Source organism: Blastomyces dermatitidis (assembly GCF_000003525.1).
Source record: "Blastomyces dermatitidis ER-3 genomic scaffold supercont1.5, whole genome shotgun sequence".
Taxonomy (NCBI): domain Eukaryota; kingdom Fungi; phylum Ascomycota; class Eurotiomycetes; order Onygenales; family Ajellomycetaceae; genus Blastomyces; species Blastomyces dermatitidis.
Window position 1 is genome coordinate 4,637,520 of NW_025544778.1, and position 16,076 is coordinate 4,653,595.

The 16,076-nt window shown below is 29.6% G+C and overlaps 2 protein-coding genes across 2 annotated transcripts; both read left to right on the forward strand.

Annotated features, from left to right (window-relative positions):
* Positions 1 to 658: 658 nt before the first annotated feature.
* BDCG_17138 (uncharacterized protein) lies at positions 659 to 1,137 on the forward strand (the record flags this gene model as incomplete). The annotated part of the gene is made up of 2 exons (XM_045426290.1): positions 659 to 832; positions 859 to 1,137. 2 exons carry the CDS (start codon positions 659 to 661, stop codon positions 1,135 to 1,137), a joined length of 453 nt encoding a protein of 150 aa, XP_045281289.1.
* A 12,493-nt stretch (positions 1,138 to 13,630) lies between these two features.
* Positions 13,631 to 13,870, forward strand: BDCG_17139 (uncharacterized protein; the record flags this gene model as incomplete). The annotated part of the gene is made up of 1 exon (XM_045426291.1): positions 13,631 to 13,870. The coding sequence occupies one exon, from the start codon at positions 13,631 to 13,633 to the stop codon at positions 13,868 to 13,870; it is 240 nt and encodes a 79-aa protein (XP_045281290.1).
* Between the last annotated feature and the right edge of the window lie 2,206 nt (positions 13,871 to 16,076).

Sequence of the window (16,076 nt, forward strand, 5' to 3'; positions counted from 1 at the left end):
TATTAAGATAGTAGTTATGACTATTTAGAACTTCTATCACTTTATATTTAATATAACAGTAATTCAGTGTATGAGATGAATGTATAATCTGTATATTCTTAAGACTCAAATATATCAAATCTTCTATCTTATATTATTCAGTGAGATCTCAGTCAATATTAATTCAATCTTCTTAATTCTGTTTAGTACTTGTTATGAAAGCTTCTGTCTAATCACAGATATCTCAGAGTTTTATTACTATATTATCAGTGATCTGAATTGAACTGCAGAGATTCAGTGTGAAATGTGTAATCTCTAGAAGATTTAGTACTTTTATATAATATTCATATATAAGAAAGAACAGACTTATATCTGTTGAAATAATATCTTAATCATTGATAGTGACCTCTGTATGTAGAAGAAGATTATATCAATCATCTTATAAGTAGTTACAGAACTTATAAAGATAATTCTTTATAATCTGAATTATTCATTCTGATGCATCATTAGTCTCAGAGTGATAGACAGTTAATAAACAGTATATAATCTTAAAAACTTAACAGATTCTTATTCAGAGAGTACTCATGAATTGACAGCTCTGATCTGATACTGTAGATCGAATACAAAGACTCAAGAATGAATCTCAAAGCTCAAACACAGTGTTCAAACTGTCAAAGATATGGACACTTTGCAATCTCATGTTTTAGAGACTCAAAATGTGCATTCTGTGCCAGAGATCACAAAACTAGTGAGCATAAATGTGAAACATGCTCAAAAAGAGGTGAAATTTGTCAACATACTCTGCTTAAGTGCTCTAATTGCAAAGAAAAACATGCATCTAGCTCTAAAGAATGTATGTTTGCTCCTAGAACTCAAAAGAACTGGAGAAAAGATGAAGCTCAAAGTCAATCTAGAACTGAAGAGAAGAGTCAAGCCAGTAAACTCACAACTGCAAGCTCAAAAAGAAGAAACTCTCAATTATCTAAGTCTTCAAACTCCAATTCTCCAGCAAAATGTAAACAGAATTTGAATCCTCAAACTCCTGTTAAGATTAGAGAATTGAGAAATGACTCTGGTGATAAACTAGATATAATGCAAGCAGTTGAGATTCCTACTTTTCAGAACAGTTATAATCTACTATCTGATGATAGTGATTAGATTGTTCTCTACTCTCTTTTAGTATGAATATACAACAAAAACAACAAAAAAAGTCTAAAAACTCTTCAAAAATCACATTTATTCAAAATAATGTGGATAGAAACTCAAATTGCATTTATTCTTGTCTTCAAATTGCATTTGAACAAAAAGTTGATTTTGTACTGCTTCAGGAGCCGAATTTTGATGCTGAGCAAAAATATGTCATTTCTCATTCAAGCTACTACTGCTTTTTACCTCAAAAGTCTGAGATAAAGTCAAGAGTAGTGATCTATGGAAGAAAGAGATCAAGATATCAATTTAATCTAAGATTTGATATCATGTCTGACCCTGATATTCTGGTGGGTGATATTATAGATAAAGAAAATGAGTTTGATACTATACAGCTCATAAATATCTATAATGAAAAGTCATTGAAGGAAAATAACAATATCTGGACAATTGATAGAGGATTTCTGAACATAACTCCATCAAGAAACTCTATAATTGCAGGAGATTTCAATGCACATCATCCCTGGTGGAATTCAGAATGCAAGAGAGCAGTGAGAGCTGATAATCTGATTGAATGAACCTTTGAGCATTCAATAGATTTGGTTAATAAGTCTGATCAACAAACATTCTTTAGAAAAGGCATGAAACAGAAGTCTATTATAGATCTAACATTCATGTCACAAAATCTAATGGAAAGAAGACTTGTAAACTGGTTTATTGATTCAAATGAGACATCAGGATCAGGTCATGAGATTATTCAATTTGATATTGAACTGAGTGAAAAACAAATGAGTGAAAATCCTCTTCTCTCTAATCAGTATAACTTTGAAAAAGCTGATTGGAAAGCAGTTGAAGAAAGCATAAAACTGTTAAAATCTGAAAGACAGAATGAGCTATATTGGAATTCTGGTCAAGATATCTCAAATGAAATGCTTGAGAATAGAGTGAAGCTTATTACATCTATCATTCTAACAAGTGTTAGAGATAATATTCCAAAAAGAAAATCTTCTGAGTATTCAAAACCTTGGTGGAATGAGAATATCTCATCTAAAAGAAAAGAATTAGCTACTGCTAGAAGAGATTGGAAGAATGATGTAATATCTGATGAAGAGTTCAAAACTGTCAGAAATGAATATTTTTCAGATATTAAAAGAGCTAAAACAGACTGCTGGAATAAATTTCTTGAAGAAGCACAAGGGAAGGAAGTTTTTAAAGCTTTTAACTATACTAAAACAAGAAGTGTAGCAAAACTTCCAGCTCTAGAATATGAGTTTCAGAATGATCATATACAGCAAACTCTTTTGAGGAAAAATGTCAAGCTTTCATGAGAATTCTCTTTCAGAACTCACCAGATTCAGATTCAGATTCAGAGGAAGAGAATATATCACTTCTCAACTACATTGATGAAAATGACTGGGAATGGCCTGATCTTACACAAGATGAATTAGAGTCAGCTATCTTCTCAAGTTCTGTTAAAACTGCTGCAGGTCCAGATTCAATTAATCACTTGATTATTCAAAATACATATTCCTACTTAAAGAATGAATATTTTGAGCTCTTTTTCAATCTCTTGAAAAATGGATATCATCCTGAATGCTGGAGAGAAGCCACTGGAGTGATTCTTGCAAAACCTAATAGAAAAACTTCAATTCCTAAGTCATATAGAGTAATATCTCTATTGAACTGTTTAGGAAAGGTTTTAGAAAAGATAATAGCTACTCGACTATCTTTTATAAGCTCTATAGATGATTCTCTTTTATTCAGTGAACAAATGGGAGGTAGAAAACAGTGTTCTGCAATTGACACTGTTCTCTCAGTTGTTCATGATATTCAAATAGCAAAGCATGAGGGTCTGGTCTCAACTGCAGTTTTTATTGATATAAAAGGAGCGTTTGATCATGTTTCAAAGTCAAAGTTAATTCAGACATTGAAGATATTAAAACTGCCACTTTCCCTAATAAAATGGGTTAACTGTTTTATGTCTAAAAGAATTATACAACTCTTCTTTGATGGAATGAAACAAGACAAGACTGAGATAAAAATAGGAGTACCACAGGGGTCTCCAATCTCACCCATTTTATTTGCAATATACACTGCATATCTATTCAAAAATAGAAATATGAGAATAGTGCGATCTCCGAGTTATGTGGATGATATTGGTCTAGTCTACAGCTCAAAAACTATCAAAGAGAATTTGAAAGTAATTGAAGAAGCTGCAAAGGAAATCTTTGTTAGAGCAGATATCAATCAAATTCAATTTGATATGGATAAAACTGAGTTAATTCATTTCTTTCCTAGATTCAATGAGAAAGAACTATCTCTAACTCTTTTAAATAGAGAGATTAAACCCAGTGTAAATGTCAAATGGTTAGGAGTATGGTTAAACTCCAAGTTGAATTTTAAATATCACATTCAACAAAGAACTGTCAAGGCAGAAAGACTATTGAACAACATAATCAGACTATCAAATACAGAGAGGGGTCTATCCTTCCAGGCTATGAGACAGTTATATATAGCCTGTATTACATCAGTAGCTGATTATGGAGTTCAAGTTTGGTGGAATAATCAAGGGAATTTCACTGAACTCTTTCAAAGTCTGCAAAACAGAGCCTTGAGAAGAATTCTAGGAGCATTTAAATCATCTCCTATTAAAGCAATGGAAATTGAAGCTTCAATTCCTCCTCCTACTATTAGATTTGAAAAGGCCTGTATGAACTATGCTCTGAGAGTTGTAAAGATGAGCTCAAATCATATAATCAGAGAAAGAGTCTCTTCTTCATTTCCACCAACTAACTCTGGAAATGAACTGGATTGGAATAGATTTCTTGATTGGAATGAAAATAATTCTTCAAAGAAAATGCCTTCTCAACTGTACAGACTATGCTCTCTGATTAAAAATCAATTTTCTTCTTTAAATGTTGAAAAAGTTGATCATGAGAAGTTATCTCCCTGGAGAAAAAAGCTTGAATCTCTTATAGACTTACAAATAAGTGAACTATCAAAAGAGAAAGAATATGAACAGCATTTGAAGAGAATTTCTACAATCAATATAAAAGACTCTATTCTGATTTATTCAGATGGCTCAAAAAATGAGAACTTGAACAGATTGGGCGCAGGCATTGCTTATACTGAAGATAATATTAATTTTATCTCAGATTTCTGGAATCTAGGCTCTGAATGTGAAGTCTTTGATGCTGAACTATTTGCAATAGTGAAAGCTTTCAAACTCATTGAAATAAAATCTCATAAAAGAGGAAATTGTTTGAAAGAGGCATGAATATTCTCTGATAGTCAAGCTGCTTTAAAAAGACTTAGAAATAGTCAGATTCATAATGGTCAAATGAATCTTGAACTGATCTTAAACTCTGTTTTAAAAATTCAAGAGAGAAGAACATCAAAGCTGAGAATTCATCTGCACTGGGTTCCTGCTCATATGAATATTCATGGCAATGAATTGGCTGATTCAGCTGCAAAAAAGGGTGCAGAATTAAGCAGATCTATTCAAAAAATTGTGTCCTGGTCTTTTATAAAGAGAAAAATAAAAGAATCTTGTTTAGACAAGTGGAATGAAAGCTGGCAGAAACAAAAGAAGAGTATACATTATTCAAGATTTGAAACAAAACCCAAGTGGAAATCTTGTTCAATTAAATGTAAAAAGAAAATATTCTCATCTATAATACAGCTGAAACTAGAACATGGCTATTTCAAATCTTATATACAAAGATTTGATGATAGATTTGACTCAATAGAATGCTCATTCTGCAATACAAATGAGAATCCTGAGCATATTATAATGCACTGTGCATTATACAATAGTCTCAGAGCCAGATTGAAAGAGAAGTATGATCTAAATCAATTAAATATGAGATTCTTATTCTCAACTGAGACAGGAATTAAATACTTAATAGACTTTCTATCAGAAACTCAAGCAGCTACAAGAAAATGGCTAAATTCAGAATTATCTGAATATGAAGAGGAGGAAATCAATCAGATATAGTCTGTTAAAACAGCTATACACTCTCTTTTAAGAATTTGTTTTGTTATAGTCTCTCTTTACTTTTTCTTTTTCTGTATCTTTTTCTTTCAATTTCTTTCTATCTATCTATTTAATGTGTCTATCTTTGAGACTGTGTTCTTTCTCTCTTTTCTTTTGTCATGATATTGTCAAATGATTACAAAGTATCAAAAGATGTTAAAACACTGCAATTTGTAAACAGTTTTTGTATTCTGGGCTGGAATTTTCTGATTTTGCATATCTGAAATTGATGAATGTACAATAGTTAACTTTACAGACATAGAAAAAACCCTGAGAACTAAAGTTCTCAGGTAGATGTCATAGTCTCTGACTGCATACATCTATAATTGAAGAATAATAATAATAATAATAATAATGATACTGTAGATCTCAGTAATTTATACATTTAATAAAATACACTTCTTAGAAAAGCTTCAGTAACTTGTTCAGTATTCATCTTATTATAAGATTTTAATATTACATTCTTGCTTAATCAGTTCATAATAATCAGAATATTTCTATAACTCTTACTCTTAGAGAGATTAATAGTAAAATCAATTATCACATCTTACTAGATTCTATCAGAAATATTGAGTGATTTCAGTAGATCTTTTCTATAGTTCTTTCATAAGATGATGAAGAAATAATAGTTACAGTTTCAAATGAAATGTCTGATGCTATTTGATATCTCATATCAGTAGAACTCTTGAGAGATTATTTAATACAGTTATTTATAATCTGAATGATCAGTTATACAAGAGTTATATATCTCTTACATTATCTAGATACATAAGAGTTTGAAGTGAGAGACTCAGCATCATTCACAGAATTGTAGAGTATTATTATTATTAATTAAATATTCTGAGATGTCAGTTTTTACATGTAGTTCTGAGGAAAATCAGAGTACTTCTTATCATACTGTTTCAGTGAGTGCTTGAAGAAGTTCATTAATTTGAGCTACTGTATATCATAGTTCATCTAATATAGATTCAGAAGAAGTTGAGATATCAGTGACAGTTCTAATTAGAGAAGTATATATAGTGTCATGAGCTGTTTCATCTTGATCAACTAGTATCTTCAGATTCAAGAGCTGATACTCTCAGTTCATTCAGTGAGTATCTGTTACATTAAATGATATATCTTACTCTCATCATGAGAGAGCATCTATCATCAAGTTCTAGCTTTTAGAATGATAGTGTATTATAAAATGAAAGCAGCTTAAGAACTCAGATCATCATATGTGTCATTCAGTGAGTTTACAGATAGTTATAAAGTACTTGAGATTCTTATAATCTGTGATTATCTCAAATTCAGAGATACTTCAGAGTTCAGAGTCTCATTCTTCTAGACAGTGTACAATCATAAGAAGTTTGTTATCATAGATTTCATAATTATATTCAGCAGAACTCAGTTTCTTAGATATGAAGATATATAATTATAAGATATCTTCATTATTATATTGCAATATAGCTTCTTCTATGACATAGTCAGAGAAATTAGCTTTAACAACTGTCTTATAATCAGAATCAAATATTATTAGTAGAGAGATATTAATGAACATCTTCTTTATCTGTGTAAATGCAGCTTCAGTATTCACTGATTATTGAAATACTGAGTTCTTCTTAGTGAGTTCTGTAAGTAATCTTATAATATCTGAGAAGTTTCATATAAATTACTGATAGAAGTTAGTGAATTCAATGAAGCTTTGTATATTCTTCACAGTGTATGAAGCTTCTCACTCAAGAATAGTAGAGATCTTCTCAGAATTTATTCAAATTCCCTTACCAGCTTCTATGATAAAGCCTAGATATTTTGTACTCTTAACTTTAAAATCATACTTATCAATATCTATTGATAGTTCTGTCTCTTGTAATTATTGTAATATCTTCTACATATATTCTTGATGTTCTTTTCTGAATTTATCAGTGAAGATGAGAATATCATCTAGATATACAGATATAAACTCATTAAGAAAATCTCAGAGTGCTCAGTTGATATACTTCTGAAATATACTGAGAGTATTAGTCAGTTCAAAGAGTGTAACTATCTATTTAAAGAGGTTACAATATGTTTAGAATACTGTAAGTCATTCATCTTCTTCAGTGATATAAATCTTATGAAACATGTTAATGATATTCAGCTTTGTGAATTATTAAGATCATCTGATACATGTTAGAGTTTCATTGATGAGAAATAAGAGATAACAATCTTTCTTTATCAATCTGTTCAGATCTCAATAGTTTACATAGAATCAGAGTTCTTCATCTGACTTCTTTGTAAAGAGAATAGAAGCTGCAGTGAAAGAGTTACTAATATATATAAATTCTTTATTCAACAGATTATTGAGTGTCTTCTGAAGAAGAAGAAGTTCATCTCAAGATATATTATAAAGAAGGTCTTATTATGACTTAAGATTCTTATTATTTTTCTTTTCTAACTTGATACTGTGATTCACTTCTGAGTCTTATAAAGAAGATATATTTATAATATTATCTTGTCAGAAGACATCTAGATATTCATAATATTATTGAGAAAGTTTTGTATGAGAATCTGTTATTATAGTATAGAATAACTTTTCTAGAGCTTTCTTAATATTAGTCAGACTGATGAAATAAGTTGATATATAATTCTACTATTGATAACTTTGTCAGTGACTCTGTCAGTAGTTTTGATGATGACTTCTTTTTCAGAGCATTTCATAAGCATTGGCAGAGATCTGTGTAAGATTCATAGTCTTGTAAATATCATCTTCATGAATTCTATCATTGTTAGAAAATATTAAGCTTCTGTTTTAAGTATTTAACAAGATGTCTTGTTCAGATAGTCAGACAAGTTCTAGCATGAGATTATAGTAAAGATTCTCAACTTCATAGACATAGACATCTTCACATTAATATTCTTCAACATCTATGTTTAGTTTTATTATGTAACAAGTGTGAATGTCTTTTGAATTATCAAATTCTGTGAGAAGTTAGAGTTTTGATAAGAGAATACACTAAAGATTGTAATATCTTATAACTGAAGATTTAATCATTGTATAATAACATAGATCACTATCTATCATGGCTTTTATATTATATATATTATCAATCACAGTAGATACAAGAATTGTATTCATTGTCATTTTCTCTTTAAATTATTATCATTCAACTTTCTCAAGCTTCTGTTTACAAATTTGAATAGAAGCTAATCTTTTCCCTGTTTTATCAAGACATTCTCATAGTTATCTTTCAAATCTTCCTTCACTGCAATGTGATTGACTCAGACAGGCACTGCTTCATCTCTTGAGTAAGAAGATACATAGGTCAATCAGCAGTTGAAAGTAATATGTTCTGATCAGTTACAGTTGATACACACTTCTTATTAATATCAATCAGCAACTTCTTCAGAAGCAATCCCAGAATCTCAGAAGTCTGTTCAAACAGCAGAAACTCTTGTTTATATATAGATATTTGAATCTATTCAGTTCATGACATCTGCATCATTGCTGTTCTTCAGCACAGATGTATAAGTGACTGAGATGTAATATCTTCTATTACTGTTCTGTATACTCTTGAGCTTGATAAGACAGTTATTCAATGTTCAGAGCTGTGTGCAGAAGCTGTCATAAGTTAAGTCTTTATTTACACTTATAAGAGTCTGTAAGAGTTTAAAAGTTAATATATTCTTAAGCATGCTAATCTTTATTTAATTCTCTCAAGATTGATTATCTGCTTCTAAGATCTTGATATCAAAGTCAGAGATAAATGTTGTAAGAGAAGTGTTTCTCTGTCAGATACTCTGTAATCAATCTAACATCTTCTATTACATGACAGTGTCTCAGAACACAATATCAAGATATTTCATAATATTATCAGATGTTCATAACACTGATTCACATGCTTTTATTCATGAATGAAACTTCTGTTTCATGTGATTCTTTAATCATTCATCAATATATTAATCTTGATTGATTAATGAACTGATGACATCTTCATCTACATTCAGTTTCACAAGTATTTTCATTCTTTATAATAAGTAGAGAGTGAGATTGAAAGCATTAAAATATATAAGAGTATCTAAGCATTCTTTCAGCACTTTTGTATTCAATTCTGTAGATATTGAAATTGCATGAGTTTCTTATTGTGATAATTGTTAAATCTCTTTATATTGACATTGTTAAGTTGCATGCATATCAGCTATTTATTATTATTATAATTTCAATATTACTTAAAGTCACTGTGATATTACATTTATACTCACATTTGAGAGTTCTATATTATTATTAGACATGATTATATTGATTATTAGATGTGTAATTGTATAAATATCTTATATATCTGAGATGTCAGAACTCTCAGATCTTTCACTGATATTCTCTTATAAGATCTTACTCTCTTTGTAAGATCTTGTTACAGAGTCAGAGTAACTGATAAGCAAGCTTCTATCTGAGAACTCAGTGTTCACTTAACTATTTGACTGTTTCTCTATTTCTTATATATTATTACATATTCAGATAACTCAGTGAGTAATCATTTCTAATAAGAAGATAATGAATGTTTTTCTAGTATAAGAGGTCTACACTGAATAGATCAGTATAATATTGATAGATCTTATATAATAAAGAGAAAAACATTAGAGAAGAAAAGAAAGAGAAAGTGTGAGAATCAGTGATCAGAGTGAATATTTATACACATATGTGATAATATACACAGTGAAGCTTCGGGGCGGAAGAATCTATACATGTTTGTAGCAGCCGAGAATCAGCAATCAAGAATGGCCGAGAATCAGAGTGTACACATTCAAGAATGAAGCGGAAGAATCTATGAAGTGTAACTAGACTGACCGTGTGACCGTGTCTGAGACCAGAATCAAACTTTACAGTTGTCACATTGTCTAAAAGTATTACTTCTGATCATGATTTGTGTTCATTACATTGATTTCAAATCTCATTATTTCAAATATTAAAGATTTCAGATTCACTTTTCAAATAAAAATCTAGTCTCAGATAAAGAATATGTTTGAATTCTTAGTCACATTTTCATTCTGATCTCATTATTGAAAATAGTATTAAATGAAATTATGAAATCATTTCTCACTTACATAATATCATAATATAGTACTCATTTGTTGAAAATTTAATAGAGAGTATTATTAAATATCATTACTTTTCTGAACACAGATCATAATCAATATCATTTTAATTAAAAAAAAATGTAAAATACAAAAAATAATAAAAAAACAAAAAATAAAACAACAAGAAAAAATCACAACAAAAAAAAAAAAAAGAGAAAGAAAAAAAGAAGAGAAAGAAAAAAAGAGACAAAAAGAGAAAGAAAAACAAAAAAAAAGAAAAGAAAAGAAAAAGAAAAAAACAAAAAATAAAAATAAAAAAAAATCAAGATTATAGAACTGCAGCATTCTTAAAATACTCACTTCTCAGAGTCTTTACAATATTTATCATCAATCATGTATTTCTCACAGTGAGAATAACACAGCTGTGATAAGTTATTATCTTAATATCATCTAATTAAAAAAGAGTTCAGAATTAAGCAGATCTATTCAAAAAACAGTGTTCTGGTCTTTTATAAAGAGAAAGATAAAAGAATCTTGTTTAAACAAGTGAAATAAAAGCTGACAGAAACAAAAGAAGAGTATATATTATTCAAGATTTAAGATAAAATCGAAGTGAAAATCTTGTTCAATTAAATGTAAAAAGAAAATATTCTCATCTATAATTCAGCTGAAACTAGAACATGGTTATTTCAAATCTTATATACAAAGATTTGATAATAGATTTGATTCAACAGAGTGCTTATTCTGCAATGTGAATGAAAATCCTGAGCATATTATAATGCATTGTGTATTATACAATAGTCTCAGAGTCAGATTAAAGAAGAAGTATGATTTAAATCAATTAAATATGAGGTTCTTATTCTTAACTGAGATAGAAACTAAATACTTAATAGACTTTCTATCAGAAACTAGAGCAGCTACAAGAAAATGACTGAATTCAGCAGTTATTATTATTATTATTATTCTTTCATTATACTCATATGCAAGCGGAGCTTATGATGAGTCCTTGCGTGATGTTAAATACAGGCCAAGTGTTGATTATACAGGAGGAAATACAGGTGTTGAGACCACGCCAAGATAATAAGAACATAGGAAATACAAAGAAGTGACAATTAAATACATGCAATAATAACTTCCCAGCTCAGGAACATAGAGCAATTTTATTGAAGTGATTTGTACACCTCTGTATTTATTAGAAACCTGAGGTGCTTGAGTTCCGGATTTAATGTATCCCCTGCGGGTTTCGAACCCACACACCCTGATTTCCCATGCCAAGGCGCTACCGGGTGGCCGCATTAACCATTCGGCCACTGGGGCTGAATTCAGCAGTATCTGAATATGAAGAGGTGGAAATTGACTAGATATAGTCTGTTAAAACAGCTATACATCATCTTTTAATAATTTTGTTTTATTATAGTCTCTCTTTACTGTACTTGTTTCCTTCTGTTCTTTTCTCTATCTATTTAATATGTCTATCTTTAAGACTATGTTCTCTTTTCTTTTGTCATAATATTTTCAAATGATTTCAAACTATCAGAAGGTGTTGAAATACTGTAATTTGTAAACAGTTTTTGTATTCTGAGCTGGAATTTTCTGATTTTGCATACTTGAAATTGATAAATGTATAATAGTTGACTCTATAGATATAGGAAAAACCCTGAGAATTAAAGATTCTCAGGTAGATGTCATAGTCTCTGACTGCATACATCTATAATTGAAGAATAATAAATAATAATAATAATAATATCATCTAACAAATAATCAGTATATATCTATATAAATGTGAATAATTAGAAAATATACACTTAAAAAGTGTGATCAGAGTGAACTCTGCTGTCACTTGAATAGTATCAAGAACAGAACACTGAAATTAATGATTCTTCTCATCAATTTCACAGACAAGATGTGTGAAGATGATCTTGAGAAATATAAGATTTTCTAACTTCTGATAGAAATGAATCTCACAGAGAGACTCTATTTTTATCATATCAGAGACTGAGTATTACTAAAAAGCATTACTTTAATACATATATACTTACTGCAGCAATTCATTCTCTGTATATATAGCTAAGAGTTGCAGCTTTTTCACACTGCACAGCTCTTTCTGAGATGCTGCTGTCAGTTTGCAACTCACACAGTCTCTCAGTTCAGCATGTGCTGTGTATATACAGCTCTGTGTGCTGAGGCTGTGTTAGTCATTATAACCTGACATGATACTCACTTTTCACAGGCCATGTTTCATTTGATTGAGAGAGAGAGGGACATGACTGCTGTTTTATTTAAGAGAGAATAAGTAATTAAATCTATAGAAGATAATTTGATTTCTTCTGTATTTGAAATTTAATTAGTCTATACTCTTCAATTTGAGAGTTTCTGAGAGTGTTTTAATAGTTTTCATATCAGCTTGAACTTAGTAATGAGTTGAAGAAGAAGAGAAAGAGAGAAGAAAGAAATAAGAATAACTTATCTTTATAATATGAAAATAGAGAATCACTGTAATTATTCTCTCTAGTAATAAAGATCTGTTTTCTGCATGTATCTCTAATATAGATTATATAATAACTGTATACAAAGAATATCAACACTGCATGTATTGAATGAAGATGATATTACTATACAACACTGTAGCTGTTTCTATATATCTCTGAAAGCTGTTAATATTTTCTTTGTCTCTTTATATTTGATAAGTCAGTAATATATTTCAATACACTTTCTCTTCTATCATTATTATCATCATCATTATCACTATTATCATTATCATTATCATTATCATCATTATTAACATCATCACTATTATCATCATCATTATCATTATCATTATCATTATCATTATTATTATCATTATATTATTTCTGACCGTCTCTTCTGTCTTCACTTCTCTTCAACACTTATTAAAATCAATCATGTCATTCCTCTTCAAATATTCTGCAGTTCTACAGATCATTAAGGCGCGTGAGTACTGTCACAGATTGAAGAGAGAGAAGAAGAAGACATTTAAGTAAGAGAAGACAGATAATAAGACATGTTATAATGCCTTGAAGAGGCTTCATAAGAGAGTAGAATGATAACAATTTTAAGTAATACTTCTGATAGATTTAGACTGAACTAAGTATAGAAATAATACAGATGACACTGTCTGTGAGAGATTGAAGAAGAAGATAGTGAAAAGTCTCATACAGCAGTGATAAGATCAGAAGAAGTTCTGAGAATAATTTAAGTTCAAGATAAAGAGAGAGAGAGAGAAGAAGAGTATTACTGTAAATAAGCAGCAGCAGAAGAAGATTGAGAGAGTATTAAAGTAGAAGACAAAGAAGTCAAAACTGATAAGTTTTTTATTTATTGAGAGATAATGATTTTTGATAATACTTCTGTTCTCTAATTAATTAGCAGAAGCTGACAGAGAAGGAGAGAATTAAGGCCTTGTTCAGATCTCAAATGCACTTCATAATTCAGAATATTGAGAAGACAGCTCTGCTCTCTGAGCATGTTAATCTGCTTACTGCTGAGATGAAACCCGAGACAGCAGACCAGAAAATGCAGGATTTTGAGACACAGATTGACCTGGCTGAAGAAGAGCAGCAGAAACTCTTCTCTGAGAAGACAGCAGAGAGAGATTTTGAGGTGATTATTATCTCAGATGAGAAGAAGAAGAAGAAGAAGAAGAATAAGAAGTGAATTATAAAGAATAATAAAAAGAATGAGAAAGAGAAGAAGTAGATTTTTTTCTTTTTATATTAGTTAGTTATAAGTTTAAGTTTTTAATTAGTAATAATTAAAATTGATTTTAAGTTTTCAAAAATTACTGTACAAGTTGTAATCAAGTCAGAAATGATATATATATATATATATATTTAACTATCATGATTCACAAATTACTATAATGTATAAGTATTAACATTTTTTCAACATTGATATTCACAATATTAATATATTTTTAATGATATTATCTGATAATGTAATTTGATAACACTCTCTTTTACAATATTAATATATTTCAAGAAATATGACAGAGATTAATCAAGATTGTTTATTTACTTTTATATATTAATAATATTCAATCTGAGTTAGTACTAAAATTATAACTAAGCTAAGAAACAAGATTATTTTCTCTTATATTAATTCTTCTTACACACATCAGTGATCAGTTATTGAAAATAAATTGTCATCTTTCTCAAATTATTATTATATCTTCTGAATTCACTTCTTTCACTTCTTTTACTTTTATTAAAGATTCACAAACTCTTTAAGAAATCACTGTGAATCACAAAGTCTACATTATTTACAATTCAACACAGAATGCTTTCTTTCAATTATAATGAATAATAACTTCATTCTTCACATCTGATTCCAGGTCATGAAATTTATGAAAAACTCAACATAAATATTGAGATGAACTATGAAATAATTATCAATAGATTGTATTGCAGATTACTAAAGAGTTATCTCTCTGCTATAATTACTGCAACTTCATTCAGAAATATTCATTATAAACTGATTATAACTCTGAAGAAATTTTCTGACATCTGAAGTTATCAAAATGCAGACAATAAAAGAGAAATAATCAGAAAATTACTACTGAGCTGATAAGTTACTCTATCAGATAATGATTTTTAATAACACTAATTTTCTGATTTGAAGAAAATCATGTAAAAATAATTATGTACAAGTACTCTGATTTCACAACTCTCATCTGATAACTTTTATGAATAATTACTTTATATATATATATCTCTGAATCTTTCTCTTCAATCAATTGAAAACCCTGAATTCTGAACACTTCTTCAAAAGCTTAATTCAAATCTTCATATTTCATATTGATTCTGTCTTCGGTTCAATCTCAAGACACACTACAAAGTTAATATACAATATCTAGAATCAGAGTTGAAGAATCATCAAAGAGTGTCTCTCACAGTGAATGCATGAACTAGTATAAAAAATCTTGCATTTATAAGAGTTATATGTTATTACATTGATGAGAACTGAACTTATTAAGAGACATTAATTGAATTTAAATCATTGATCAGTAGTCATACTGAGAATTATATAACAGAGATATTAATAACTGTGATTAAAAATAACTATTGAGATATTAGTCTCAGTCTTCTTATAATTATAACTGATAATGCTGTGAATAACTACACTATAATGAAGAGCTTGAAGTAAAAATTGACTTTGTATTTCTGAAATGATAAACAAGGTCATATTCTCTGCATTGCTCATGTGATTTAACTTGTGATATAAACACTAGTAAAGAATCTTAACATTGAGATGAAGAATAATAAAATGACTGATTCTTGAGATGAGAATGAGATGAAAGTGATTACTCAAGTAACTTTTGTATTTACTTTGTAAAAGATAATGTTTTTTAATAACACTTTTTAATATTACTTTTTAATAACACTTTTTGATAACACTACTGTTAATTTTGAATAGATTGACTAATAATTTAAATATCACAGATTCAAAACATTGCTAATATGATTTGTATCTTCTCTAAATAATAACAACAATTTCATGATATTTGTGGCGGGCTGCGCCCGATCAATCATATAGACTATTTCATTACACTCCATAGATTCTTCCATTCCCGATCGCCGATCCGCGGCCGCTACGAACGCGCGTAGCATACGCTCTGATTCTCGGCCACTCCTGATCACTGATCCGCGGCCGCTATGAACGCGCGTAGCGTACGCTCCGATTCTCAGCCATTCCTGATCACTGATCCTCAGCTGCTACAAACGCGTGTATATTCTTCCACTCCAAAGCTCCACCATGTACACCACCACATATGTGTATAAATATTCATCTCAATTACTGATTCTTGCACTTTCTCTTTCTTTTCTTCTCTAATGTTTTTATCTTTGTTATATAAGACCTATCA